This window comes from Nicotiana tabacum, chromosome 12 (genome assembly GCF_000715075.1).
Source record: "Nicotiana tabacum cultivar K326 chromosome 12, ASM71507v2, whole genome shotgun sequence".
Lineage (NCBI taxonomy): Eukaryota > Viridiplantae > Streptophyta > Magnoliopsida > Solanales > Solanaceae > Nicotiana > Nicotiana tabacum.
In genome coordinates this window covers 79,402,562-79,430,340 of record NC_134091.1, presented here as the reverse complement: position 1 = coordinate 79,430,340, position 27,779 = coordinate 79,402,562, and the positions used below count along the sequence as shown (strand labels likewise).

Genomic DNA, 27,779 nt, shown 5'->3' with positions numbered 1-27,779 from the left:
ATAATTTGCTCTCATTTTATAAAATTACTTACTTTTTGTCGTTCTTAATATTGTTCTTATTACTGCTTCCGGAGAGGCTCACCATACAGCCAGGCTTGTATTTCTTTTGAGTTATTTTCATAATCTTGATTTTATTCTTATCTATTTCAATTCACGTGTCTATAAACCATGTTACAAATTCAACTATATCGTTTTACGGGTAAACAATTACATTTTAAAAAATATTAGTAGTTAATATTAAAATATTTTCCTATGTGAATTTGGGAGATATTAATAATTTATCATCATCATCTATTAATAAGTTACAAAAAAATTTTGAATGCATTTTGTCATTCTAATAAATCATCATTAGACGATCTACGTTCATCATTTACATAATTTGTGTTTTATCCTTATAAATATATTTACTTACTCAAAGTCTTATTTTAATAATGTTAATGTTATTTGATGTTGGGCATATTTCGATGTGTGTTGATGTTACTTTACCCATGTTTTAACCGCCTTTTGATGCTATTTGATCTTTAAAATGCCCAACATGGTTTAATTATTGGTTTTATGACTAATTGAGTTGTGTGTGATGATTTAAGGTGTTGGAGTGCAAAAATATGAAGAAAAGGTGCTCTAGCCAGAGGAAGAGGAATCCAATCTAGAAAAAAATCAGATTTCGTGCACCCTTAGCAGTGAAGTCGGCCCATAGCATCCGCCTTAGCATCCGCACCTGGGCAAAGCTGAGATGGAGGAACAAAGGGTGGATGCGTCGCATCCACCCTCGCATGCGAAGCTGAGAAATGGAGGACGAGGTGGATGCGTCGCATCCACCTTAGCATCAATCCCTGAAGCCGATTTGGACTAGGAATAGGAGAACTTTGGCCCCCGACTTTTGTACGCAATATATAAGCCAAAAACGCCTCCTTTAGGTCATCTAACATATTGGGAAGGGGGAAAAAGCCACGACAAAGCTGTGGAGGCCGGAATTCATCAAGTTTCATCTTTCTCCCACCAAATTTAGTAATTTTTATGTTTCTTTGTATGATTTGTTGTTTGGCTACCATGTTTATGTGGAGCTAAACTTCACGTTCTAGGGTTGTGCTTCTTTCATGACTATTGTTATTCTGATATTGATTTTGCCTTCTTGATTTATCATATTGGTTTATTTATTCAATCTTGCACTTAATTATTTAATTGCTTGATCACCAATTGAATACTATCTACGAATCTAGAATTGAACTCGAAAGTGGGAATTCTAGATTGCATATAGGATTGAGTAGAGCAAGTTCTTGAACTCGGGCATCGGAGAACGGATTCGTGGTTAGGATAGACATATACCTAATTGCCTTGCTTGGTTGATTTACAGGAATTATAAATGCGTTCTTGTTGATTCTAACTCCATAGATATAGGCGTTAGGTTAGCTTGAATAGGCGAGTAAGAACTCGACAGATTCTTATGAGCAATATTAACCCTGTCAACCAATAAGCTAGATAAATTAGCTGGTCAATTCAATTTAAGAATACAATATGATTGTTAGATAGCCCATAACCCTAGATCGTTTTCATTACATTGATATCATAAAAAATCTGCTCTTTCTTTGTTTAAAGTTTATTATTTATATTTTTTTATTTAATTAGTTTAGAATAAAATATTTTTAGGTTTAATTCTTGTTTAGATAATTAGGATAGTCTAATTTAGTTAATAGTTAATCATAAGTCCTCGTGGGTTTAACATCCGACTTTTAGTCACTTTATTACTTGACGACCGCGTATACTTGCGTGAGTGTGTTTGGTCCCAACAAGTTTTTGGCGCCGTTGCCGGGGACTTAGAAATTAACTATTTTTCTACAGTAGGCTTTTACTTTTATCTTTACAAGTTTTTTTTTCTTCTCTTTTTGTAAATATTTTATTTTTATAACTATTTAATTTTTCTCTTAGTATGTTTCTAGTTCTTTCACCATGACATCTGGGGATGAAATATATGGAGGTAAGGTTATTGATGAAGACTCTTGGTTGACGGAAGACTTATATGGCCCGTCATTTTGGGCTTGTCATGACCTGAACTCTTGGAAAGCTGAATTTGAATATGGGAGTAAGGGTTGGTATTGGGACGAATATTCTCGATTAAGGGAATATGCGGAATGACGTTGTCTTTTGACAACTTTGGTGAATGATTGGTCTAAGGAGAGAGATGATCTTGCACATAAAATTGATAATTTTGGCCTGGCTGTGCATAACTTGGATGCAAATTTGAATGAAAAGGTTGATGTGTGTAATGGCCAACAATTTAATGATGAGTTGTGTGAAGCTGAAAAAAATCTTCTAGACCAAATTGAGGAGCTAAAACAAGAATACCAATTATTAGACCATGTTTTTCTTGAGGATGCCAATGTTGAGAAGAATGCTCTAGAGTCATATGAGGGAATAGATAACATTACTTTGGGAGACTTGAGTGTGCGTACATATGGGGATGTAAATAGTAGTACAATTCATGAGTTAAGGCGCATTAGACCTCATTCCAATATTTTTTTCACATTGTGTTTAGATAGTAAGATAGTAATCGAGCCATCTGAGCCAATGAGGGGGTCAAAGGGTGAGGATGAGAGTGCCTATACTCTTGAATTTGTCATGCCAAAAAGAAAAAAATACATTCCTCATCTAAAGGCCGAGAAGTGTAGAGTAAAAAATTTATTACTTGGCCTGGTTATCTTTGTAGCCCCACCACTGGAGCATAGCCGCAGACTGGATGCCATGTTAGGGGCTCAATTCATAAGTTCGAGGTGGAGGCAAAAAGTGATTCACGTCGTGCCGCGACGTTAAATCAGGCGCTTGTTGGGAGGCAACTCAGCTTTACTGCTTTCTTTTATTTTTGTTTACTTTTTATTTTATTTTATTTTTATTATTTTGTAGTATTTATTTTTGTTTTGTAGGATTATGAGCATAGGAAGCAAAGCCATTAGAAGAGTGCAAAAGCGAGCTAGATGGTGAGGACTAAGTGTGGGGTTCCCACACAAAGGACGATGCCTGGGGAAAGTCTGAGTACCTCGTGAGCCGCTATTGCTTCGGCCTTTGGCCTACCAGGGAGTCTCGTTTACCCTCTTATTATTTATAGTGTGCATTGAGGACATTGCAAAATTTTAAGTGTGGGGTGAGGAGATCGTTTGGATGAGTTTCTGTGCTATTTTAGCTTAGTTGTAGTACTCATTCTTAAGTGTAGTAGCTTTTGTGAAAAAAAAAAAGTAGAAAAATTGGACATTTCCCGACGATTGATCTCCTAGACAGTTTTCTTGAGGGATTAAAGTCTAAATAAAAAAAATCCAAAAATATGTCTTTCAGCTTTCTTTAGGTAGTAATAATCCCCTATGGTTTTTCTTTGTGCCTCGGTTCTTTTTCATGGGATGTAGTTTGAACCGGGTAGTTTTTTTCTTTCCGAGTAGATTAGGAATTTAGGAAATAAAAGGAGGAAGAATGATGAACCTAAGCGCCCTTGACTTGTTTCATAGTAGCATATTTATGCTTTGGCATGTGTAGTATCTCCCCTATATTTTGATATTAATCTTGATGCCTTTATATATTGGATAACATGTTTTGTGATGACTATTTCTCATTTTCTTGACTTGTGTTCACTTTGCGCTTAATACTTAATATCTCGTGGCTCCGTGAATACTTGCATTATTTGAGAGTCGGAATGGGACCTTCCCTTAGTGAGTCATGTGCCATGTGTGGTGAGGTTTTTGTGTTGTCCATGTATTGTACTTGTGTCTAGAACTTGCCCGGTATGTGAGTTGAAGCGAAATTTTAGGTGATGCTCGGTTTGAAAAATGATTTTAGGCTTTCTTTAATCTTTTTGAGCTTATTGCTTATCACAAATAAAATCTATCCCTAGTTAACCCTTTTGAGCCTGTAGACCTTTTATTTGGTACCCACATTACAAGCATATACCCTTTTTATTCTTAATTGACATTGTTTTGATCCTTTTACCTCTTAAAGCACTTTAATTGTTAGATGAGCGCTAAAAGAAGTAAGAAGGGACTAAGTGTGGGGTGACTTTTGAGTGGAACCAATGAAAGAAAGAAGGGTGCACTTATTTTGTAAAATAATACGCCACTAGCGAAAATTGAAAGGAAAAAAAAAAGAAAGAAAGAAAAATATAGAGGAATAAATTGTTGTCTTATTCTTGCTAGTGGGTATGAATTAAAGTAGTGCTTAAAGAAAGAGGAAATATTGTTGGGGTGATATTATTTGTGAAATTGAAGTGGTGTTGAAGAAATTGCGCTTAAGTTATTTGATGATGTGTTAAAGTGCTTAGGAGGTTGAGTCACTATTCCTAAAATATATCCTACATGTCCCTTAGCCCACATTACAATCATGAAAAAGTCCTAATTAATTTTAGATCGAGCGAGCTTACATTAGTAGAGATTTACATTAAGGGCAAGTCTATGGTACCAATTGCATGCATGTGACTTCTTTGTGAGAGTGAGCGATTTTCTTTGATATATGTGAGTCATTAAAATATATTTGATCATGAGATTCGAATGCGTGGATTAAACTCGCTCTCTTGTTCTTGTTGTGAGGGCACATAGTTTCACGAGGGATAGGTAACGTTATTAGACTTCTCTATGATATTGGGTGTTCAAGCCATGAGTGCATAGTGACATTAAGTCAGTTTTTGAGGTTAGGGTTGTTGTGAGCATGTTGTCTTTGTTTGAATATTTTTAAAGAATGACATAAGTAAAGGGAAGTGTATGTAATGCATATTCTAGAGCCTAATTGTAGCAAATAACCATGGTCATATGTGTAGTGTGCTTTGAATGATAAGAGCTTAATTTTGTTTCGTCTACTATATTGATGGTTTGTTCGAGGACGAACAAAGATTTAAGTGTGGGGTGGTGATGTTGGGCATATTTCGATATGTGTTGATGTTCCTTTACCCATGTTTTAATCGCTTTTTGATGCTATTTGATCTTTAAAACGCCCAACATGGTTTAATTATTGGTTTTATGACTAATTGAGTTGTGTGTGATGATTTAAGGTATTGGAGTGCAAAAATATGAAGAAAAGGTGCTCTAGCCAGAGGAAGAGGAATCCAATCTAGAAAAAAAATCAGATTTCGTGCACCCTTAGCAGTGAAGTCGGCCCATAGCATCCGCCTTAACATCCGCACCTGGGCAAAGCTGAGATGGAGGAACAAAGGGTGGATGCGTCGCATCCACCCTCGCATGCGAAGCTGAGAAATGGAGGACGAGGTGGATGCGTCGCATCCATCTTAGCATCAATCCCTGAAGCCGATTTGGACTAGGAATAGGAGAACTTTGGCCCACGACTTTTGTACGCAATATATAAGCCAAAAACGCCTCCTTTAGGTCATCTAACATTTTGGGAAGGGGGAAAAAGCCACGACAAAGCTGTGGAGGCCGGAATTCATCAAGTTTCATCTTTCTCCCACCAAATTTAGTAATTTTTATGTTTCTTTGTATGATTTGTTGTTTGGCTACCATGTTTATGTGGAGCTAAACTTCACGTTCTAGGGTTGTGGTTCTTTCATGACTATTGTTATTCTGATATTGATTTTGCCTTCTTGATTTATCATATTGGTTTATTTATTCAATCTTGCGCTTAATTATTTAATTGCTTGATCACCAATTGAATACTATCTACGAATCTAAAATTGAACTCGAAAGTGGGAATTCTAGATTGCATATAGGATTGAGTAGAGCAAGTTCTTGAACTCGGGCATCGGAGAACGGATTCGTGGTTAGGATAGACATATACCTAATTGCCTTGCTTGGTTGATTTACATGAATTATAAATGCGTTCTTGTTGATTCTAACTCCACAGACATATAGGCGTTAGGTTAGCTTGAATAGGCGAGTAAGAACTCGACAGATTCTTATGAGCAATATTAACCTTGTCAACCAATAAGCTAGATAAATTAGCTGGTCAATTCAATTTAAGAATACAATATGATTGGTAGATAGCCCATAACCCTAGATCGTTTTCATTACATTGATATCATAAAAAAATCTGCTCTTTCTCTGTTTAAAGTTTATTATTTATATTTTTTTATTTAATTAGTTTAGAATAAAATATTTTTAGATTTAATTCTTGTTTAGATAATTAGGATAGTCTAATTTAGTTAATAGTTAATCATAAGTCCTCGTGGGTTCGACATCCGACTTTTAGTCACTTTATTACTTGACGACCGCGTATACTTGCGTGAGTGTGTTTGGTCCCAACAAGTTTTTGGTGCCGTTGCCGGGGACTTAGAAATTAACTATTTTTCTACATTAGGCACACTAATTAGCCATTACACATGGTTAGGTGGGGCCAATTTAATAGCCATAATTAACTACTCCCTCCGTTTCAGTTTATGTGAATCTATTTTCTTTTTGGTCCGTTCCAAAAAGAATGACCAATTTCTAAATTTGGAAACAATTTAGCTCACACTTACTATTCTACCTTCAATGAGAAGCTTTTATAACCACACAAATACTCTGGCCCCTTTTTGATTTATTTAGAACCATAAATTTCAAAAATCTTCATTTTTTCTTAAATTACGTGCCCAATTAAACATGTTCACATAAATTAGAACGGAGAGTATAACTTTTAATAAGAAGGGAATATAGTTAGGGGTTTTAGGAGCCTAACACAAGTGAGTATAGTTTAAAGAGGTTTTAGCATATTAACTGATGCCAAAAACCCAAATTCCCCAAACAAAAATTTACCGCCATGTCCGACGATTTCGATTCTCATGCTGTTTCTGCTTCCAAAGAACCCCTCTCTGTTTCTTCCAACACCAAAGGACACCAACTTCAAACCGACTCCCTTTCTTTCACAGAGAAGGCCATCTCTGATAAGACAAGCATTGATGATATCGGCTGGAATCTCAATATGGGTGCCTCTGAAGTCAAAGACAAAACCCTTGTGCCCAAAGTTACAGATTTTGTGACCCAAAGTGGAATATTGGCTGGTGAATCCATCAAGAAAGAAGAAGACAAGGGGAGTATTGAAGAGAATTTGTTGGGGTCCAAAGATGATGGGACTGTGCGGTGTTCACTGAAGATTGAAGTAATTGATGATACAGCAATGTTTGATATCTCTCAAGTTGGAAAAAGTTGCACTGTTGATAAAAGATTGAGGGGTTTTGATGGGAAATCAGCAAGTAATAGGAAGAAAAAGAATGCAATTCATCAAGTGGAAAAAGAGAATGGAGAAAAAATGGTGGCAAGAAAAGCAAAACTTAGTAATATGGAAGAAGCCAAAGAAAAGAATTTGAGGAAAGGAGGAGGAGAAGAGAAAAGGGTTTATTGTAGAAAGGAGTTGGAAATTTTGAGATTTATTGGAATGGAAGAACAGAGGAAAAAATGGACTGAGGTGTACATTGGGCTTGATGATACTGTGCAAAAGGAGTACGATGGCCTCGTTGATTCTTATACTCAAAAGCACATCCGCCGGCCTCGTAGACACCTTGGAAAAGAAAATACCCCTGTGATTTCTGGTAAGTTTTTTCTATCCTTCTCTCAACAACTTGTATTATCTGAATTTTCTTTTTTCTGCTTTGTTGAATAGTAGTGTTGCTAATGCTGTTTGTTCTTTGGTACCTGGTGTTTCTTGAGGGTATAATTTACTATATTTCAGTAAAGATTACATGATGCTTTGTGGAGTCCGATAGAAATAATTATGTTGTGAAGTTTAGCTAGTAGTAATATATTTGGAAGTTTTGATAGTTAAAGTTGGTTACCGGGATAAAGATATTAATTACGGTATAAAATTTGGGATTATACTTATCCCATGCTTGATTGTGTGTATTAGCTAATACGATATAGTATAGGAGGTGAGATAGATAATCCCATGGTTATGCCAGAATTATAGGAGGTGGAACACGACTGCGCAGTGCATTAGGGAAGTCACGAGAGAGGTATTAGGGATCTCAAAGGGTTACTCTGGTGGTCACAAGGAAGACCGGTGGTGGAATGGAGAGGCGTAAGGAAAAGTGAAAACCAAGAAAGTAGTGTATCTGAAGCTAGTGGAAAGTGTAGATGAGGAGGAGAAGAGGGCGAATATGGAGCATTATAAGTTGGCTAAGAAAGACGCAAAGTTAGCAGTTACGGCGGCCAAGACTGCAGCTTTTAGTCGTTTGTATGAGGAGCTCGAGGGCCGAGGTGGGGATAAGAGGTTGTTCAAGTTAGCCAAGCCGTGAGAAAGGAAGGCGCGAGACTTGGACCAAGTGAAGTGTATCAAGGACGAAGAAGGTAGAGTTTTGTTGGATGAGGGGCTTATCCGTCGGAGATGACAGACCTACTTCCATAGTCTCTTGAACGAGGAGGGGGACAAGAGCATTCCTGGGTGATTTGGAACTCTCCGGGAGTCGTTGTGACTTTGGGTATTGTAGGCGGATTAGAGTGAGGGGGCTATGTGTAAGATGAGCAGTGGCAAAGCAACCGGACCGGATGAAATCCCGGTGGAGTTTTGGAAGAGTGCGGGCAAGGCAGGCTTATAGTGACTTACTAGGTTATTTAATGTTATTTTTAGAACGAAGAAGATGCCCGAAGAGTGGAGGTGGAGGACGATGGTTCCTGTATACAAGAACAAAGGTGATATTCAAAATTGCAATAACTATCGGGGTATCAAGCTGCTTAGCCATACTATGAAAGTCTGGGAGAGAGTGGTAGAGCTAAGGGTGAGGAGGAGTGTGTCTATTTCTGAGAACCAATTTGGGTTTATGTCGGGGCGTTCGACTACAGAAGCCATCCACCTTGTTAGGAGATTGATGGAGCAGTATAGGGAGAGAAAGAAGGACTTGCATATGGTGTTCATCGACTTGGAAAAGGCGTACGATAAAGTTCTGAGGTAGGTTTTGTGGAGATGTTTGGAGGGCTAGAGGTGTACCTGTTGCCTACGTTAGGTTGATTACGGACATGTATGATGGAGTAAAGACCCGAGTGAGGACGGTGGGTGGGGACTCAGACCATTTTCCGGTGATGATGGGGTTGCATCAGGGGTCGACAATCAGCCCTTTTTTGTTTACTCTGGTGATAGATGTACTGACGCGCCACATCCAAGAGGAGGTGCCGTGGTGCATTCTATTTGCAGATGATATTGTATTGATTGACGAGACACGAGACGGTGTGAACGTGCAATTAGAGGTATGGAGGCAGACCCTGGAATCTAAAGGTTTCAAGTTGAGCAGGACCAAGACAGAATACTTGGAAGACAGAATACTTGGAAGACATAATACTTGGAGTGTAAGTTCAGTGGCGAGACTCAAGGAGGGGGAGGAGAGGTGAGGCTGGACTCGCAGGTCATCCCTAGGAGAGGGAGTTTTAAGTACCTTGGGTCTATTATTCAGGGGGCTGTGGAGATTGATGAAGATGTCACACATCGTATTGGGGCGGGATGGATAAAATGGAGACTCGCTTCCGGTGTTTTGTGTGACAAGAAGGTGCCACCGAAACTTAAGAGTAAGTTCTACAGAGTGGTAGTCAGACCAACGATGTTGTATGGGGCTGAGTGTGGGCCAGTCAAGATCGCTCATGTCCAGAAGATGAAGGTAGCAGAGATGAGGATGTTGAGATGGATGTGCGAGCACACCAGGTTAGATAGGATCAGAAATGAGGTTATTCGCGACAAGGTGGGTGTGACCCCTATTGAGGACAAGATGCGGGAAGCGCGACTTAGGTGGTTTGGTCATGTGAGGAGGAGGAGCACAAACGCCCCGGTGAGGAGGTGTGAGAGGTTGACATTGGAGGACCTACGGAGAGGTAGAGGTAGGCCAAAGAAGAGGCGGGGAGAGGTGATTAGGCAAGACATGGCGCAACTTTAGCTGACGGAGGACATGACCCTTGATAGGAAGGTATGGAGGTCGAGGATTAGGGTAACAGAGTAGGTAGTCTAGAGTGTTCATAACAGTAGTATTGGCGCGCAGTCTCGCCTTTTGTTGGTAATAGGTTTTTATGACTAACCGTTGTTTTCTTTCATTGTTGATCACCTTATTATTTGGTTGTTTTTATTCTGCGTTTATATGGCTTCTTGGTACTGTCCCTTCTTGTCTATATTTTCATTAACGTGGTGCTTATGCTTTCCTAAGCCGAGTGTCTATTGGAAACAACCTCTCTATCCTCACAAGGTAGGGATAAGGTCTGCGTACACACTACCTGTCACGACCCAAACCGATGGGCCGCGACGGGCACCCGGTACCTTACTCAACCGAGTACCAACATAACATATCTTTTCATGTCATACTATCATAGATAATTGAGCTGGAAGGCTGCCGTGAGATAAGTAGAATACAACATGTAATACCAACTTATACATAAGACATACGGGCCTATAAGACCAAAATAACCACTCATACACTGAACATAGGCTGACAAGGTCATACAATCTTTTACGTACATGACATCTGTCTACAAGCCTCTAAGGATACATAATTTTCATAAAGGTCGGGACAGAGTCCCGCCATACCAAACAATACACGTCTAAATCATACTAACCAAACAAGCAACTTCGAAGCAAATGGAGCGCACCAACATTTTCCGCTGAGCTGATAGCCTACTTGGAGGGCTCTCGACCTATCTATCGGGACCTGCGGGCATGAAACGCAGCGTCCCCAGGCAAAAGTGACGTCAGTACAAATAATGTACCGAGTATGTAAAGAATGAAAATCAGTAAATAATAGACATGAGAGAAACATAGAGTAAAAGGCTCGACATGTACGTTTGCATAACTCTGTGAATCATTTCATTTTTATAATGTCATGCATATGCGTATAAATGTCATATCATGCATAGGTATATGCGTTCATAACATTATCAAGCCTCTGAGGGCATCCCATCATATCGTTTCGGCCACTGTGGGCAAATCATCAACGTATACCAGCTGATCAGGTGGTGGTGCGTATATAAGGCCGTAACCTTTTCCCATATCCCATATACATATACATACATATATACGCGTATATAACGCCATCTGGTCATGGGTCAATATGCATGTATAAATGAATGCAATGCATGGGAAATACGTCAATAAAATCTTTTGGAGTGTCATAAGACCATTATGCCTCTGATTAATATCATGAAACAAACTTTATCAACTTACGTATTTTCTGAGACCCATGAACAAACGATAGTATAATAAGACTTATGGGAAAACAAGAATATACACATCTCTAGCATTTCTACGAATAGAGTAATTTATGGAAGTTGTGCATTTGCTCATTTCCTTTGGGTCGTATAGATCATGCCAAAGAGAAAGACGGGATAGCCTTAACATACATGGAATAGGGAAAAATCCGTATGATATTCTTGGAAAAGGTTGCACCGTACTCCCTTAGAATCGCAAAATTTCACGTTGCTAATGTGCTAAGAAATCTCGTTGGATTTCTTTTGTAGGAATTGGTTGAAGATTTTGTAAAAAATCTCGTTGAAGCCAAAATAATCGTTGGAATTGTTCTTGTTGGATTGAGATAAATGTCCGTTTTTGAAATGTTGGAATTAGGAACAAAAGTTATAAGATTACCTTTGATTATTTTAAGGCCAAAAAATGATGCTCAAAATGCCAAACTTCTAATATCTTTTACGTAAGTGTCATGTGTATGACCTTTTAAATAGCCACCTTTCATTCTAAGCTATGAGTCACTAGATGTGAAAGGGGGGGCTGCCACCTCATGCCCTTTAATACTTATCCAATATATCCCCAATTAATTAGGTAATATCCCATTACCCAATAATTAACCAATTACCCACATAATTAAGAATTATCTCAAAATAATCCCATTCCCGAACTTACGTCGATTAACTTACGACGAAACCTTAACGTACGAAAATGCAGAATGTAACATCTCATTTCCGAGCTTATATCAATTTACTTATGGCGTACTTCCATGTACGAAAACATGGGGTGTAACACTACCCTCCCCAGATCCCACGGTGTGGGATATTACTGGGTATGTTGTTGTTGGATATCCTATGGATATCCCAGACCTGAACTGAACGACCCTCAATCTTTGTTAAATAGTGTTCATTTCTGTCAGCATGGTGGTACTACGTTAAGAGATTGACAGGTTGGATTCTTGAATCTGTGTGTTTCTCTTACACATTCGTTCTGGTTGTGTCAATTTGATGGATTTCTAAATTTCTGTTGGCACAGGTGTTTTGGCAGCAAAAGAACAAGGAAAACATCTGAAAGTTTATACACAAAGAAACATGACAATTAGGAATCTGAAAGACTTCGTGTTTTAACTAGCCATTAGGTCTTTACTAAATGTACCCAGTTCGAGATAAAGGGTTGAAGGGAAGAGCATTTCTAACCATTGTACAATACCTCTGCTGTGCAGAGAAGTGTTTGGGATGGACATTTATTCCTTATTTGCTCATATCTGACCACAGTGATGATTCTGAGTGTAGATAGCTAGCTCTTGTAATTGAAACGTTGATACTGTGGTAGATAGAGTGCTGATGTGTTTATGTGTATTGTTTATGTAAGTAGAAAGTAGTACACTGGAAAATAAACTGCTGGTGTAAATGTTTTGTCTACTTGCAGTTGTAAAGTGAGTGAATTGATGAAATATCATTTGCATTTGAAGTGAATAATACTCGACGTAAAATTTGCTTGAGGATGATCTATTAGTTGATTTTTCTGGATTTACCGAGACCTGTAATAGAAGTAGCTGAATGTATGTAAGTAATTGTTTATGCCTTTCAGGTAATGACCATTCAGAGCACTTGCATGATCAAGAATGCAATGTTAATGAAGAAAGTGATGATAGCGATGATGATTATAGTAGCATTCAAAGACCTGCCTTTATAGTTACAGGAGAGCCGGACTTCGATTCTGGTCCTCCTGAAGATGGACTTGAGTATCTTCGGCGTGTCAGGTATCATCTTCTATCTGTCTTTAATAGGGTTGCTCTTAGACTATGGTTGATCAATGTTATGGCTGTTGCAGAAATTAAAAAGAATAAGGCTTAGATCTAGGATGACAAATTGTGCTTGAAGTCGGTCTAGAGCTGGATGAACCTTTTCTGTTAGCTATTCCTTTAAATTTTTGAGTTAATTGCATTGCGATTGTCTTATTTTATCCTTAAGATTTTTTTCTAGAAAATGCAATTTCATATTTTACATTCACTGTAGTGCTTTCAGTTGTTATCAGAGAGATGCAAGGTGCTTCCAACATCCCATATCGAATACCTGATTCCCTGGGATTATCCATCTATTCAACACCCACCTGTGCATGTCCAAACATATAGGCAATTCTTGGTTTTCTTCAAATGAACTACCAAGGCATCTGCTTAGAAAATCAGGTGATGGAATGATGTTGCCATGGACCTTAATGTTATCACCTAGGGCACCTTTGTTAATGTTTCTGTTGAAATCAGGATTGTTCTTTTTTAGGAGCACCTGTTTTGTTTCACCACCTCTGCGAATGTAGTTGAGTCTAAATCTTTCTCGTTTCTGAAGACCTCACCTTTCAACATGAGAGACTCAAATCTTTGTTGCCAAGCCATTCTACCCTGAACTGTGTACAACACTACAACTTCTGGTAGAATGATCAAACTCTGCTGCCTTGAACAGCAACTATGCTTCACGTCCCTCTGAAGCTTTGTGAAAATTCCATACGGCATGTGGAGTTTTCTGTTGTTTCAACCCAATTGTACCATGCTTCACTGTCATAAGACTTGTTACCACAGCTATGAAATAAATTCTTCTTTGCATCATTAATAGGTCTGTTTTTTAACCAATCACTTTAAGACATGATTGGAGAAAACCAAAGAAACAGTTTTCTGACAAAACTGGCATACCAGAATTCTAGAGAGAAGTTGGGCATTCTCTCACTAGCTTTCCATTCCACTTTCATATCCCCTTTCCTCACATGCTCAATCAATCTTATGCAACGGCATACGTCAAGTCGTCAATTGCTGTCCTGTGCTATGTTGCTCGGACTCTCCAAAAGTGCTGCCGCACCGGTGTCGGATCCTCCAAAAATGTACTAAATTTGGAGGATCCGACACGCACCCAACAACATTTTTAAAGAGTCCGAGTAACATAGGTCCTGCGAACTCCACTTTTATGCTACGTTTGCTTCGGTAAGGAGCAGGGAGTAGGGGAGACACTGTGTCTTTTCAGGAGCTTTCAGCTCTGCTGCCAGATTGACCGTGCCTTCTTTTCTCTGCCACAATAGGAGGCTAAGCATCTTTCGTGGCTCTTATTGTCCCCCTCTAATTTTTCAGTCTTAAACTCTTGGTCACCAGTATCGTACCTGATGTATTGTACACTTGTGCCCAGGCAGAGTGAAGCTCTTGATTCGAGTTAAAGCTAAAAGAGAGGCTTTGTTTGACAATCTTATGAGTATTTTCAGTGAGCATTTGTTAGCTAAATTTTAAACACCTTTTGAGACTTGGTGGATATTTTTACAAGTTAGCTAGACTTTGTATTTCCAAATTTCCTCATTTTCTGTAACCTGTTTGGCTGGCCGTGGCGTTAAGTTGGCTCTAAAATGATATGTGTATGCTGAAATTGTCCTAGGTGGGAAGCATCACTGTTGCCCAAAGTGAAGGTTGCAAAAGTTGAAGGCAGTAGACTTAACAAAGAACAGACGTATTACATGCCCCAAATTCCTGATATTGCAAGCTGTCTAGAGCACTTGTTGCCGCTCAAGGAGTGGGAGGAAGCATTCCTTGCTGATTTTTCAGAGTTAAGACAGGTATTTTCTGCGTATTTGCTTGAAGTATTTTTAGAAATGGAAATGCAATAGTTGTTTTGAGTCATCCAAGTGTCAGTATCATATTACGAGCTCTGCTCGTTCCCCCTGAAAATACGATCAGAAATGCTTTGTTTTTATTGAGTTTTGGTGCTGGTAGTGCTCCTGGAACACTTTATATATATTTTTTATGGAAGGAACTTGTGGTTCGTTTCAGGCTTTATCACGTTTGCCAGCTAATATTGGAACTTCCAGCCAGCTGCATTCTGCAACCTTTGTTGATCAAGAACACTCTTCAAATCAGCTTCCTGAGGGCATTATTCTGGATAAGTTTGATGGTTTAATGCCAGGAGAAGACGAGTCTTACCTATGTGATGCTGGTGATGATTCTGCCTTGGGAAATTCCATACCTATGTCATCTCTTGCCGAAAAATTTGTCAACGGCCCTACCGTATCTGTTATCTTACAAATGGATGCTGTAGCTCGCGTTACAATGTTAAGGAAGAGAATTACAGCTGTACAAAGCATGACCACTCTTTCAAGGGACGACTGCTTATGGTTGTTTGCTCTGTGCACTGCGGTTGATACTCCTCTTGATGCCGATACATGTGCAGCGCTGCGGTCATTACTCCGGAAATGTGCAACCTTGAGAGCTGACAAGTCCAAACTCGATGATGAAGTTATTATGCTAAATATGTTGATCACAATATCTGGCAGCTATTTTGGACAGTCAGAACAATGAAAATCTTTACTTAATCAAACAGCCCTGTTGGAAACTTGAACAAAATTCACTTCTGCAATTTTTCATCACTTTCCAGAGTTTTTTGGTCATGGTGTTCCCATGATATGTATACTGAAAAGTAGAGTTCTGTATTATAGTTCATTTTCTCCAACTTCTGTCAGAACTAGTTTTTACACTAGAAGGAAACCTCGTTTAGTGATTCCATGCTTCCATCTTTATGCACAGTAACCTCTTCAGAAGCAGTGCCTTTGAAGTTCTCTAAAGCGTCCAATCTGTGTCATTGAGATTCAGTAACCTCTTCAGAACCAGTGCCTTTGAAGTTCTCTAAAGCGTCCAATCTGTGTCATTGAGATTGTATACGGTCGAAATCTATTTCGGCTTTCGCACGTCCGATCGAATTCGAACGATGGTCGATCGAACTGAGACTCTAAAGATGGAACAAACAAGCCTCGAACCCGAGGGGCCGATCCATGTCGAGTTGGACATCGTTTTCGAGCTCTAGTCCAAATCGAACTATGACGCAGAGTAAAGCTATCATGTTTATGATCTAGAGACCAACCAACATTGGCCCCGAATCAATTCGAGAGCTCGAGTCGGAATCGAGCTCGAGCCAAGATCGAGAGCTCGAGTCAGAATCGAGCTCAAACCAAGATCGAAGGCTCAAAGCAATATCGAGCTCACAGACAAAAGCCGTTGCAATCCCACTAGCGAGAATCTTGGCAGAAATTGTGGAAAAACTGATTTATCATGGGTCTCCCACTGAGTATTTTTTTTTATTATGCTTAGAGCAAGGTCCCTCTATTATAAAGGGCATGGTTATCATTTATGAAAGGGCAGGTTTTCTCAGGCTTATATTGTAATAAAAACGCTATATCCTCCCACAGTAAAGAATCGTTCTTTCAGATTTCTTAAATTGATTCTATTTGTTGAGGCCTAAGATTCATTGTTCCTTATAACCTTATCTATTTCGCATTCTTTGCAATCCATATTTCTATTTCTATTTATCCTTACAATTTGTATCAAGTTACGCCACATATTCTTGGAACTACGTATAAATTCAACTCTATCCATTTTTCGGGTAAACAGTTTGGCGCCCACCGTGGGGCCAAGGATAACAGTGGTTATTTGATACGAATCTGAAAAAACACGCCATTGTGTTTTGCGCTTATTTCCGAAAGCATCTTGAATTTCGGATCAGCTACGAATAACCATCAATCAAATGGCTTCACCGATCGATAACGGGGCCGGTCTTCAAGACGAAAACAACAACTTGACACCCAGTACTGAAAGACCACTTGTGAACACCGTTGGAGCTCGAATCGGAGCGCCAATTGATATCAATTTGCATGTAGCCATTGAGGCGAACCTACATGCTGAACCCGAGAATAGCATCCATGGTGGAACTCGATCTGCGGTTCGAGATACTCATAACGTCGAGGAAAACGGTGTTAGCTTGCGTATGATTTTCGAAATGTTGCAAGCCTAACATGCAGCAATAGCCCAGTTGCAGAGCCAAACCCAGCTACAAAGCAGGCCGGAGCCCAATCCACCCCGAGAAATCACCCACAGAACGGAACAAGCCATAGTGAAGTCAAATGAGCAAGAATCGGGGACTACTCCCGAAATTGCTAAATTACTCGAGGAACTCACAAAGCGAGTCGAAACCAACGATAAAAAAGTAGAAACTTATAACTCTAGGGTCGATCAGATCCCGGGAGCTCCACCAATGATAAAAGGGTTGGATTCGAAAAAATTCGTGCATAAACCCTTTCCCTCGAGCGCAGCCCCGAAACCAATCCACAAAAAATTTTGTATGCCAGATATTCCCAAATATAATGGAACGACCGATCCCAACGAGCATGTCACTTCTTACACATGTGCCATCAAGGGCAATGATTTAGAAGACGATGAAATCAAATCTGTGTTGCTGAAAAAATTCGGAGAGACCCTCTCGAAGGGGGTGATGATTTGGTATCACAACCTATCGCCAAACTCCATCGACTCGTTCGCCATGTTAGCAGATTCTTTTGTGAAAGCACATGCCAGAGCCATAAAAGTCGCAACAAGGAAGTCGGACCTCTTCAAGGTAAGACAAACGGATAACGAGATGCTGAGGGAATTCGTATCTCGTTTTTAAATGGAACGAATGGACCTGCCACCAGTCACAGACGACTGGGCCGTTCAGGCTTTCACTCAAGGTTTGAACAAGCGAAGTTTGACGGCTTCACGGAGATTAAAGCATAACCTGATCGAATACCCAACCATCACATGGGCCGACGTGTACAATCGGTACCAATCGAAAATTAGGGTCGAAGATGATCAATTGTGGTCTGAACCCGCTATTCGAGGGGTTACTAATCGGGAACGAGGTCCGATTGGAGATCGATACCAACTGTACAACGGAAGCCACAGAGTCAGTGAATCGATACATAACATCAGGCAAAATAATAAAAGAAGCGATCGAAGTCATGGCTCCCGAGGGCTGATAAACAAAAGCAATTTTGATAGGCCTGCCGGATCTAAGGAAGCACCTCGGTTATCAGAATATAACTTCAGCGTCGATGCATCCGCCATCGTATCGGCTATCAGACGCATCAAAGATACTAAATGGCCTCGACCCATGCAGACCGATTCTGCCCAGAGGAATCCCAATCAAACATGCGAATATCATGGCACCCATGGCCACAGAACGGAAGATTGCAGGCAACTAAGAGAAGAAGTAGTCCAGTTATTTAACAAAGGGCACCTTCGGGAATTTTTGAGCGATAGGGCGAAGAACCATTTTAAAAACAGGGATTTCGGCAAGCAAAACGAGCAAGAAGAACCATAGCACGTCATTCACATGATCATCGGTGACGCCGATACCCCTCAGGGACCAGTGCTTAAATGCACTAAAACATCGATTGTGAGGGAAAAGCGATCTCGAACCCAAGATTACGCACCTATAGTGACTTTGTCCTTCGATGATGAAGATGTAGAAAGAGTCATTCAACCTCATAACGATGCACTGGTAATATCCGTACTCATGAATAAAACTAAAGTTAAGCGTGTGTTGATCGATCCAGGTAGCTCGGCCAATATCATTAGATTGAAGGTCGTAGAACAGCTCGGCCTGCAGGACCAGATATTACCCGCAACTCTGGTTCTAAACGGATTCAATATGGCATGTGAAACCACCAAAGACGAGATAGTCCTACCAATAAACGTGACCGGAACCATCCAGGAAACGAAGTTTCACGTGATCGAAGGCGACATGAGATACAACGCCCTTTTTGGAAGGCCATGGATCCACAACATGAGAGCTGTACCTTCGACCCTACACCAGGTCCTCAAATTCCCAACATCGAGAGTTGTCAAAATAGTGTACGGAGAACAACCAGCCGCAAAAGAAATGTTCGCCGTCGAGGAAGCGAAATCAATATCCTCGCCTTCGCCTATAAAGGGATCGGTCTCAGAAGGAGAACGGGACACCAAATAGCAATACAGACGTCGGCTTCGACCCAGCCAGATAACCAGAAGATCGAAGAAGATGATGATCAAAGGGTCCCTCGATCTTTCATGATTCCCGATGACTCCGACACCACCAAATCAACAATTGAGGAACTAGAGCAAGTCACACTAATCGAGCACTGGCCCGAGCGAAAGGTATACTTAGGAACGGGGTTGAGCCCCGAACTCAGGAAGAAACTTGTTCAATTTCTTATCGATAACATTGATTGTTTTGCCTGATCCCATTTAGATATAACAGGGATTCCACTGGACATAACGACGCATCGGCTAAGCTTGGACCCTAAGTTCAGACCGGTGAAGCAAAAGAGAAGGCCCCAATCCGAGGTAAAACACGCATTCATAAAAGACGAGATAACCAAACTTCTCAAAATAGGGTCCATTCGGGAGGTGAAATATCCTGAATGGTTAGCCAATATAGTTGTAGTGCCTAAAAAAGGAAACAAACTTAGAATGTGTGTGGACAATAAGGATTTAAACAAAGCATGCCTCAAAGATTCTTTTCCGCTGCCCAACATCGATCGCATGATCGATGCCACGGCCGGCCACGAGATCCTCACTTTTCTCGATGCCTATTCCGGGTATAATCAAATCCAGATGAGCCCAGAGGACCAGGAAAAAACTTCATTTGTCACCAAATATGGAACATATTGTTATAATGTGATGCCCTTCGGGCTAAAAAATGCAGGGGCTACTTACCAACGCCTAGTAAATAAAATGTTCGAAGAAAAAAATAGGTAAATCAATGGAAGTTTACATTGATGACATGCTAGTTAAGTCCCTGCGCGCAGAGGACCATTTGACCCATTTGCAGGTAACGTTCGAGATTCTGAGGAAATACAACATGAAGCTCAACCCCGGTAAATGTGCTTTCGGGATTGGTTCGGGCAAGTTCCTCGGCTTCATGGTGTCGAATCGAGGAATCGAGATTAACCCTGATAAAATCAAAGCCATCGAAGACATCACCATCGTGGACAACGTGAAAGCTGTACAAAGGCTAACGGGACGGATTGCAGCCCTAGGCCGATTCATTTCGAGATCATCAGATCAAAGTCACAAATTTTTCTCTCTACTCAAAAAGAAGAATGGTTTCGCTTGGACCCCGGAATGCCAACAGGCATTAGAGGAACTAAAACAATATCTATCGAGCCCACCACTACTTTACACTCCAAAAATAGACAAAAACTCTGCTTGTACTTGGCAGTATCGAAAATCGCAGTGAGCGGTGTCCTAGTTCGGGAAGAGCAAGGTATGCAATTTCCCATTTATTATATAAGTCGGACCTTAGGAGAGGCAAAAACTAGATATCCGCACTTAGAAAAATTGGCACTCGCACTGATAAGCGCCTCTAGAAAGTTAAGACCGTACTTTCAATGTCACCCCATATGCGTATTAACCACTTACCCGCTTCGTAATATTTTGCACAAGCCCGAACTATCATGCTGATTAGCTAAATGGGCCGTCGAACTCAGTGGATACGATATCGAATATCAATCCCATACGGCCATCAAGTCTCAAATTTTAGCAGACTTCGTGGCCGATTTCAAGCCGACCCTCGTACCCGAAGTCGAAAAAGAACTATTGAAATCGGGTACATCATCGGGGGTATGGACCCTTTTTACGGACAGGGCTTCGAACGTGAAGGGGTCCGGGCTAGGCATAGTTTTAAAGCCACCCACGGGTAACACTATTAGGCAATCTATTAAAACTACCAGGTTGACTAACAACGAGGCCGAGTATGAGGCCATTATTGCAGGTCTCGAGCTAGCTAAAAACTTGGGAGCAGAAGTCATTGAAGCCAAATGTGACTCTTTGCTGGTGGTGAGTCAAGTAAACAAAACCTTCGAAGTTCGTGAAGATAGAATGCAAAGGTATTTAGACAAACTACATGTCACTTTGCACCATTTCAAACAATGGACTTTACGGCATGTTCCACGAGAACAAAACAGTGAGGCCGATGCACTTGCGAATTTGGGATCGTCGGTCGAGGAAGGTGACTTGAGCCCGGGGACTGTCGTTCAACTCTCGAGATCCGTGATCGAAGAAGGTCACGCCGAGATAAATTCTACAAGCTTAACCTGGGATTGTAGAAATAAGTACATTGAATACTTAAAGAGTGGAAAGCTCCCATCGGACCCTAAAGATTCAAGGGCCCTACAGACCAAAGCTGCTCGATTCACGTTGGCTTCCGATGGAACGCTATACTGAAGGACATTTGATGGGCCATTAGTAGTATGCTTGGGTCCAGGAGATACCGATTACATTCTACGTGAGGTGCACAAGGGCAATTGTGGGAATCACTCCGGTGCCGATCCATTAGTCCAAAAAATAATCAGAGCAGGGTATTATTGGATCGATATGGGCAAAGATGCGAAGGAATTTGTTCGAAAATGTGACAAATGTCAAAGGTTTGCACCAATGATCCATCAACCCGGAGAGCAACTTCACTCAGTCCTATCCCCATGGCCATTCATGAAATGGGGAATGGATATCGTCGGCCCTCTGCCATCAACACCAGGTAAAACTAAATTCATTTTATTTATGACTGACTATTTCTCTAAATGGGTCGAAGCACAAGCATTCGAGAAAGTAAGAGAGAGAGAAGTTATAGACTTCATCTAGGATCATATCGTATGTCGATTCGGGATACCTGCCGAAATAGTATGTGACAATGGGAAACAATTTGTGGGCAGCAAAGTGACGAAATTCTTCGAAGATCACAAAATAAGAAGGATATTATCAACACCGTACCACCCTAGTGGGAACAGACAGGTCGAATCAACCAACAAAACCATCATTCAGAACCTAAAGAAGAGGTTGAACGACGCTAAAGGAACGTGGAGAGAAATCCTACCCGAAGTCCTTTGGGCATATCGAACGACATCAAAATCCAGTACGGGGGCAACCCCGTTCTCCTTAGTATATGGGTCCGAAGCATTGATACCAGTCAAAGTCGGCGAACCCAGTGCCAGATTTCGATACACAATAGAAGAATCAAATAACGAGGCTATGAACACTAGCCTTGAATTATCGGACGAAAAGCGAGAAGCTGCTCTCGTCCAATTGGCCGCCCAAAAGCAACGAATCGAGAGATATTATAATCGAAGAACCAAGCTCCACCATTTCAAGCCCGGGGACTTAATGCTAAGGAAAGTCACCCTCAATACCCGAAATCCAAATGAAGGAAAACTAGGACCGAACTGGGAAGGACCATATCAGGTTCTCGAGAATGTCGAAAAGGGATCATACAAGCTCGGTATTATAAACGGCAAACAACTATCAAGCAATTGGAATGTGTCACATATAAAATGATACTACTGCTAAGGTACGACCCCTCAATTATTCATTTACATTTCAAAACTGATCCCTGCAGAAGTCCGAACAGGAGTTAAGATGGATCCTTTGATACGAACCATAGATCTGAAAGCACGCGTTGCACTCTTTTTCCCTTAGACCGGTTTTGTCCCAAATGGGTTTTTCGGCAAGGATTTTAACGAGCCAACCAATGATCGTGCTGCATTTACAACAGTATCCGAGGCCTCTTTACAATCGAATACCCGGGGGGGGGGCATTAGGCCCTCAAATACATCAAGTTCAGATGCAAGAAAGTTATTTCGCAACAACAGGGTTCCAATAGGAAATGTTGTAAGAGCCAAATGGTCAAAACGAACTATGCTCATGTAGATTGGCCCGAACCCAGGCGCGAAACATGAACACATGTGTAGTGACTTGCAAAGAAAGTTCTCCTCTTTACTGACATCTTATACCCAAGAAAAATTCCTCGATTTGGAGATTTATTACGCAAACAGAATTAAGATAAATTCGACCTTTACGCCTACGGGCTACATTACTTCGAGTTCGAATCATTCACTCGACGACTAAGCCTACGGGCTACTTTTATCTCGAGTCCGAGCAAGCACTCGCTCGACCTTTGCACCTACGGGCTACATTACTTCGAGTTTGAATCATTCACTCGAAAACTAAGCCTACGGGCTACTTTTATCTCGAGTTCGAGCAAGCACTCACTCGACCTTTACGCCTACGGGCTATATTACTTCGAGTTCGAATCATTCACTCGAAGACTAAGCCTACGGGCTACTTTTATCTCGAGTTCGAGCAAGCACTCACTCGACCTTTACGCTTACGGGCTACATTACTTCGAGTTTGAATCATTCACTCGACAGCTAAGCCTACGGGCTACGTTTCTCTCGAGTTTGAGCAAGCACTCACTCGACCTTTACGCCTACGGGCTACATTACTTCGAGTTCGAATCATTCACTCGACAACTAAGCCTAAGGGTTGCTTTTATTTCGAGTCCTAGCAAGCACTCGCTCAACCTTTATGCCTACATGCTACATTACTTCGAGTTCAAATCATTCACTTGATGACTAAGCCTACGGGCTACTTTTATCTCGAGTTCGAGCAAGCACTCACTCGACCTTTACGCCTACGGGCTACATTACTTCGAGTTCAAATCATTCACTTGACAACTAAGCCTACGGGCTACTTTTATCTCGAGTTCGAGCAAGCACTCACTCGACCTTTATGCCTACATGCTACATTACTTCGAGTTCAAATCATTCACTTGACAACTAAGCCTACGAGCTACTTTTATCTCGAGTTCGAGCAAGCACTCACTCGACCTTTATGCCTACATGCTACATTACTTCGAGTTCAAATCATTCACTCGACAACTAAGCCTAAGGGCTGCTTTTATTTTGAGTCCAAGCAAGCACTCGCTCGACCTTTACGCCTACGGTCTACATTACTTCGAGTTCGAATCATTCACTCGACAAATAAGCCTAAGGGCTGCTTTTATTTCGAGTCCGAGCAAGCACTCACTCGACCTTTACGCCTATGGGCTACATTACTTCGAGTTCGAGTCATTCACTCGACAACTAAGCCTAAGGGCTGCTTTTATTTTGAGTCCTAGCAAGCACTCGCTCGACCTTTACGCCTACGGGCTACATTACTTCGAGTTCGAATCATTCACTCGACGACTAAGCTTACGGGCTACTTTTATCTCGAGTTCGAGCAAGCACTCACTCGACCTTTACGCCTATGGGCTACATTACTCCGAGTTCGAATCATTCACTCAACAACTAAGCCTACGGGCTACTTTTATCTCGAGTTCAAGCAAGCACTCACTCGACCTTTACGCCTACATGCTACATTACTTCGAGTTCGAATCATTCACTTGACAACTAAGCCTAAGGGCTGCTTTTATTTCGAGTCCGAGCAAGCACTCGCTCGACCTTTATGCCTATGGGCTACATTACTTCGAGTTCAAATCATTCACTCAACAACTAAGCCTACGGGCTACTTTTATCTCGAGTTCGAGCAAGCACTCACTCGACCTTTACGCCTACATGCTACATTACTTCGAGTTCGAATCATTCACTTGACAACTAAGCCTAAGGGCTGCTTTTATTTCGAGTCCGAGCAAGCACTCGCTCGACCTTTATGCCTACGGTCTACATTACTTCGAGTTCAAATCATTCACTCGACAACTAAGCCTACGGGCTACTTTTATCTCAAGTTCGAGCAAGCACTCACTCGACCTTTACGCCTACATGCTACATTACTTCGAGTTCGAATCATTCACTCGACAACTAAGCCTAAGGGCTGCTTTTAATTCGAGTCCGAGCAAGCACTCGCTCGACCTTTATGCCTACGGTCTACATTACTTCGAGTTCGAATCATTCACTCGACAACTAAGCCTAAGGGCTGCTTTTATTTCGAGTCCGAGCAAGCACTCGCTCGACCTTTATGCCTACGGGCTACATTACTTCGAGTTCGAATCATTCACTCGACGACTAAGACTACGTGCTACTTTTATCTCGAGTTCGAGCAAGCACTCACTTGACTATTATGCCTACGGGCTACATTACTTCGAGTTCGAATCATTCACTCGACTAACTAAGCCTACAGGCTACTTTCATTTCGAGTTCGAGCAAACACTCACTCGACCATTATGCCTACGGGCTACATTACTTCGAGTTCGAATCATTCACTCGACGACTAAGCCTACGGGCTACTTTTATCTTGAGTTCGAGCAAGCACTCACTTGACCATTACGCCTACGGGCTATATTACTTCGAGCTCGAATCATTCACTCGACTAATAAGCCTACATGCTACTTTCATTTTGAGTTCAAGCAAACCCTCACTCGACCATTACACCTAAGGGCTATATTTATTCGAGTTCGAATCATTAACTTAACTAGTAAGCCTAAGGGCTACATCACTTCAAGTCTGAAAAAACACTCGATCGATCATAGAGACTACGAAGTCCAAATTTGTTTAAGTTGTTTAGATCCTTGTGAAAACATTCATAAAGGCATGAATAAAGTCTTCACGAAACAGAAGCAAGTTGGAAGAATTATCAATATACAAAATTATCTACATGGTTGATTACAACATAAAAACTAAGGACTAAACTTCTTGGTCATCCTCAGGAGCGGTCTCTTCTTTATCGGGCTCCCCCCGTTCTCGGATCCGCTCTTTCTCCCATCATCATCATCATTGTCATCATCATCATCATCGAAAACCAGAGCTTCAGCATCGACTTCGAGTTCTTTGTCTTTTTATATCTTCAGCGAGATCAAAACCACCAACATGGACCTCCTCGAGGGTTTCCCTTCGGGATCGGCACTTAGCTAATTCGGTGACCCGATGTGCCCGAATATCGGTGGTCTTAGCTGCCTCTCTTGCTTGGACCTGGGAAGCTTCAGCATCGGCCCGATAAACGGCCACGAGTGCATACGCATCGGCCTTTGCCTTTTCGGCATCAGTTTCGGCATTGGCAAGTATAGAGGCCAACCGAGCCTCAAGCTCCTCTATTCTTCTTGCTTGAACAGGCCTTTTTCCTTTATTTTCTGAGGTTGGGTTTCGGCCGACGATAATTGTGCTCGAGCAGTTTCTTTTTCTGCAGCAAAGTGGTCCATACCTTCTTTCCACTGCAAAGACTCCATTTTTATTACGTCGACCTCCTCACGAAGCTTCCCGATCATCTCGATTTTTTGCTGTAGCTGTGAGACCAAAAAGTTAGCCATCGTTCCAATATCAAGCCCATAGGCTTTCAAAAGTATCATTACCTGCTCAGACAAATCGGTCTGATCTCGGTAAGCCTTGGCCAACTCAGCTCGGAGGTCTTTTATTTCCTCTTCTCTCTTCCCTAAGAGAAGTCTTAGGGAGTTCCTCTCATCAGTAACCCATTAAAGGTTGGCCTCGTATCGACGCAGCTCGTTTTGAGACCGAGAACATGCTTCTCGATGAACTGCCGCTGCCTACAAAGAAACAAGAAACAAAGTTAACGAAAAGTAAACATAAAGGTAGTACCGGCAAAATAATTTTAAAATCTTACCTGATTCAAAGCCTGCCGCACCCCGTGAAAAAGATCCGATTCATCACCAGTACCGGCAACGTCCTCGATACCGGTAAACAGGTCACGAAAGGGATACTCTCCATCGTGAGGCCTGTCTAGATCGAGGGCCCTCAGAGCTTGGGCTTCCCGAATCACCCCAGAAGAAAAAGTGGGAAAGGGAGGCGAATCTTCGATTGCTGATGCCCCAAATGAATCACCTGGAGCATTCTCTTCGGTTCAAAGGGATTCGAGGGCCCCTTCAGTCATATCCCCTGCCCGTTGGCTCCGATGAGATGCATCTTCGATAATTCGGGGACTCTACCCAAATCTTTCTCCGGTATATCCTCAGTTCGAGGCGGAGCCTCGTGAAGTATCATCAATCCAGCTGCCGATGGGGCATCGATGGTTCTCTTCATTCGGGCCGCCAGCGTGGACCCATCATTTTCTTCTTCTTCTTCTTCTTCATCTTCATCCCTTAGACGCAGAACTGATTCCACGGTTAAAGGAATGGCATTCTTGTTCGGCTTACGAGCCATCCTCTTCTTCGGTTTTGGATCTTTGGGAATGAGGGATCTTTTCCTTTTGTTTTCCTTCACCGGTTTTGGGACAGAGGCCAAGATTTCTTCCTCGTTGGACAAAGGCCTCAAAACCGCGTCTTTACCCAAACCTGCATATGGAAAATCTTAATAAAATATTTGAAAACCACCTCGTTTGAATCACCAAAGAGTACGAGAATGGGGCTTACCATGATTTTTTGCCTCCCACCGACCCTTTGACAAATTATGCCATGAGCGCTCCGCGTATGTGGAGGTCGAAACAAGAGCTCGTGCCCAGTTCTTGAGATCGGGAACTGCTCCGGGCATCCAGGGAACCACTACATCACAAAAAGAGGAGTGTCGATGAGAAAAGAAATGAAAGAACAAAGTAGAAGTTACAGCAGGATCACACTTACGTTTCATATTCCACTCCTCGGGAAAGGGCATCTTTTCAGCCGGAATCAGGTCCGAAGTCCTCACTCGAACGAACCTGCCCATCCAACCCCGATCCCTGTCCTCGTCAATGCTCAAGAACAGAGCCTTGGTAGCCCGACACTGAAGTTTTATTAACCCTCCTCAAAAAAGTCGAGGACGGTACAATCGGATAAGATGGTCGAGGGTGAACGACATCCCCTCGATTTTGCTCACAAAATATCGGATCAGGATTATGATCCGCCACAAAGAAGGATGGACCTAGCCTAGGGTTACCTGGTATTGACGACAAAAGTCAATAATAACGGAATCGAGGGGACCTAAAGTGAAAGGGTAAGTATACACATTCATAAATCCTTTCACGTAAGAAGTGATATCTTCGTCAGGGGTAGGAATTATTATTTCTTTTTCACCCCAATTGCAATCCTTCTTTAGCTGTTTGAGGTGCTTCTCGATTATCGAACACATGTACCTCGATACCGGCTCACACCGGCCAGGTATCGATGAACCTT

At 41.5% G+C, this 27,779-nt stretch overlaps 1 protein-coding gene across 1 annotated transcript; it reads left to right on the top strand.

The window, feature by feature from the left end:
• The first annotated feature begins 6,620 nt into the window (after window positions 1-6,620).
• LOC107780729 (uncharacterized) lies at window positions 6,621-15,623 on the top strand. The gene is made up of 4 exons (XM_016601307.2): window positions 6,621-7,486; window positions 12,691-12,862; window positions 14,511-14,688; window positions 14,903-15,623. Exons 1-4 carry the CDS (start codon window positions 6,718-6,720, stop codon window positions 15,425-15,427), a joined length of 1,644 nt encoding a protein of 547 aa, XP_016456793.2. The 5' UTR covers window positions 6,621-6,717; the 3' UTR covers window positions 15,428-15,623.
• The last annotated feature ends 12,156 nt before the right edge of the window (window positions 15,624-27,779 follow it).

Coding starts and splice junctions, on each gene's coding strand:
- LOC107780729 (XM_016601307.2), top strand. CDS start 6,718: ATGTCCGACGATTTCGATTCTCATGCTGTTTCTGCTTCCAAAGAACCC. Junction 7,487..12,690: donor AAATACCCCTGTGATTTCTG/GTAAGTTTTTTC, acceptor TATGCCTTTCAG/GTAATGACCATTCAGAGCAC. Junction 14,689..14,902: donor ATTTTTCAGAGTTAAGACAG/GTATTTTCTGCG, acceptor GGTTCGTTTCAG/GCTTTATCACGTTTGCCAGC.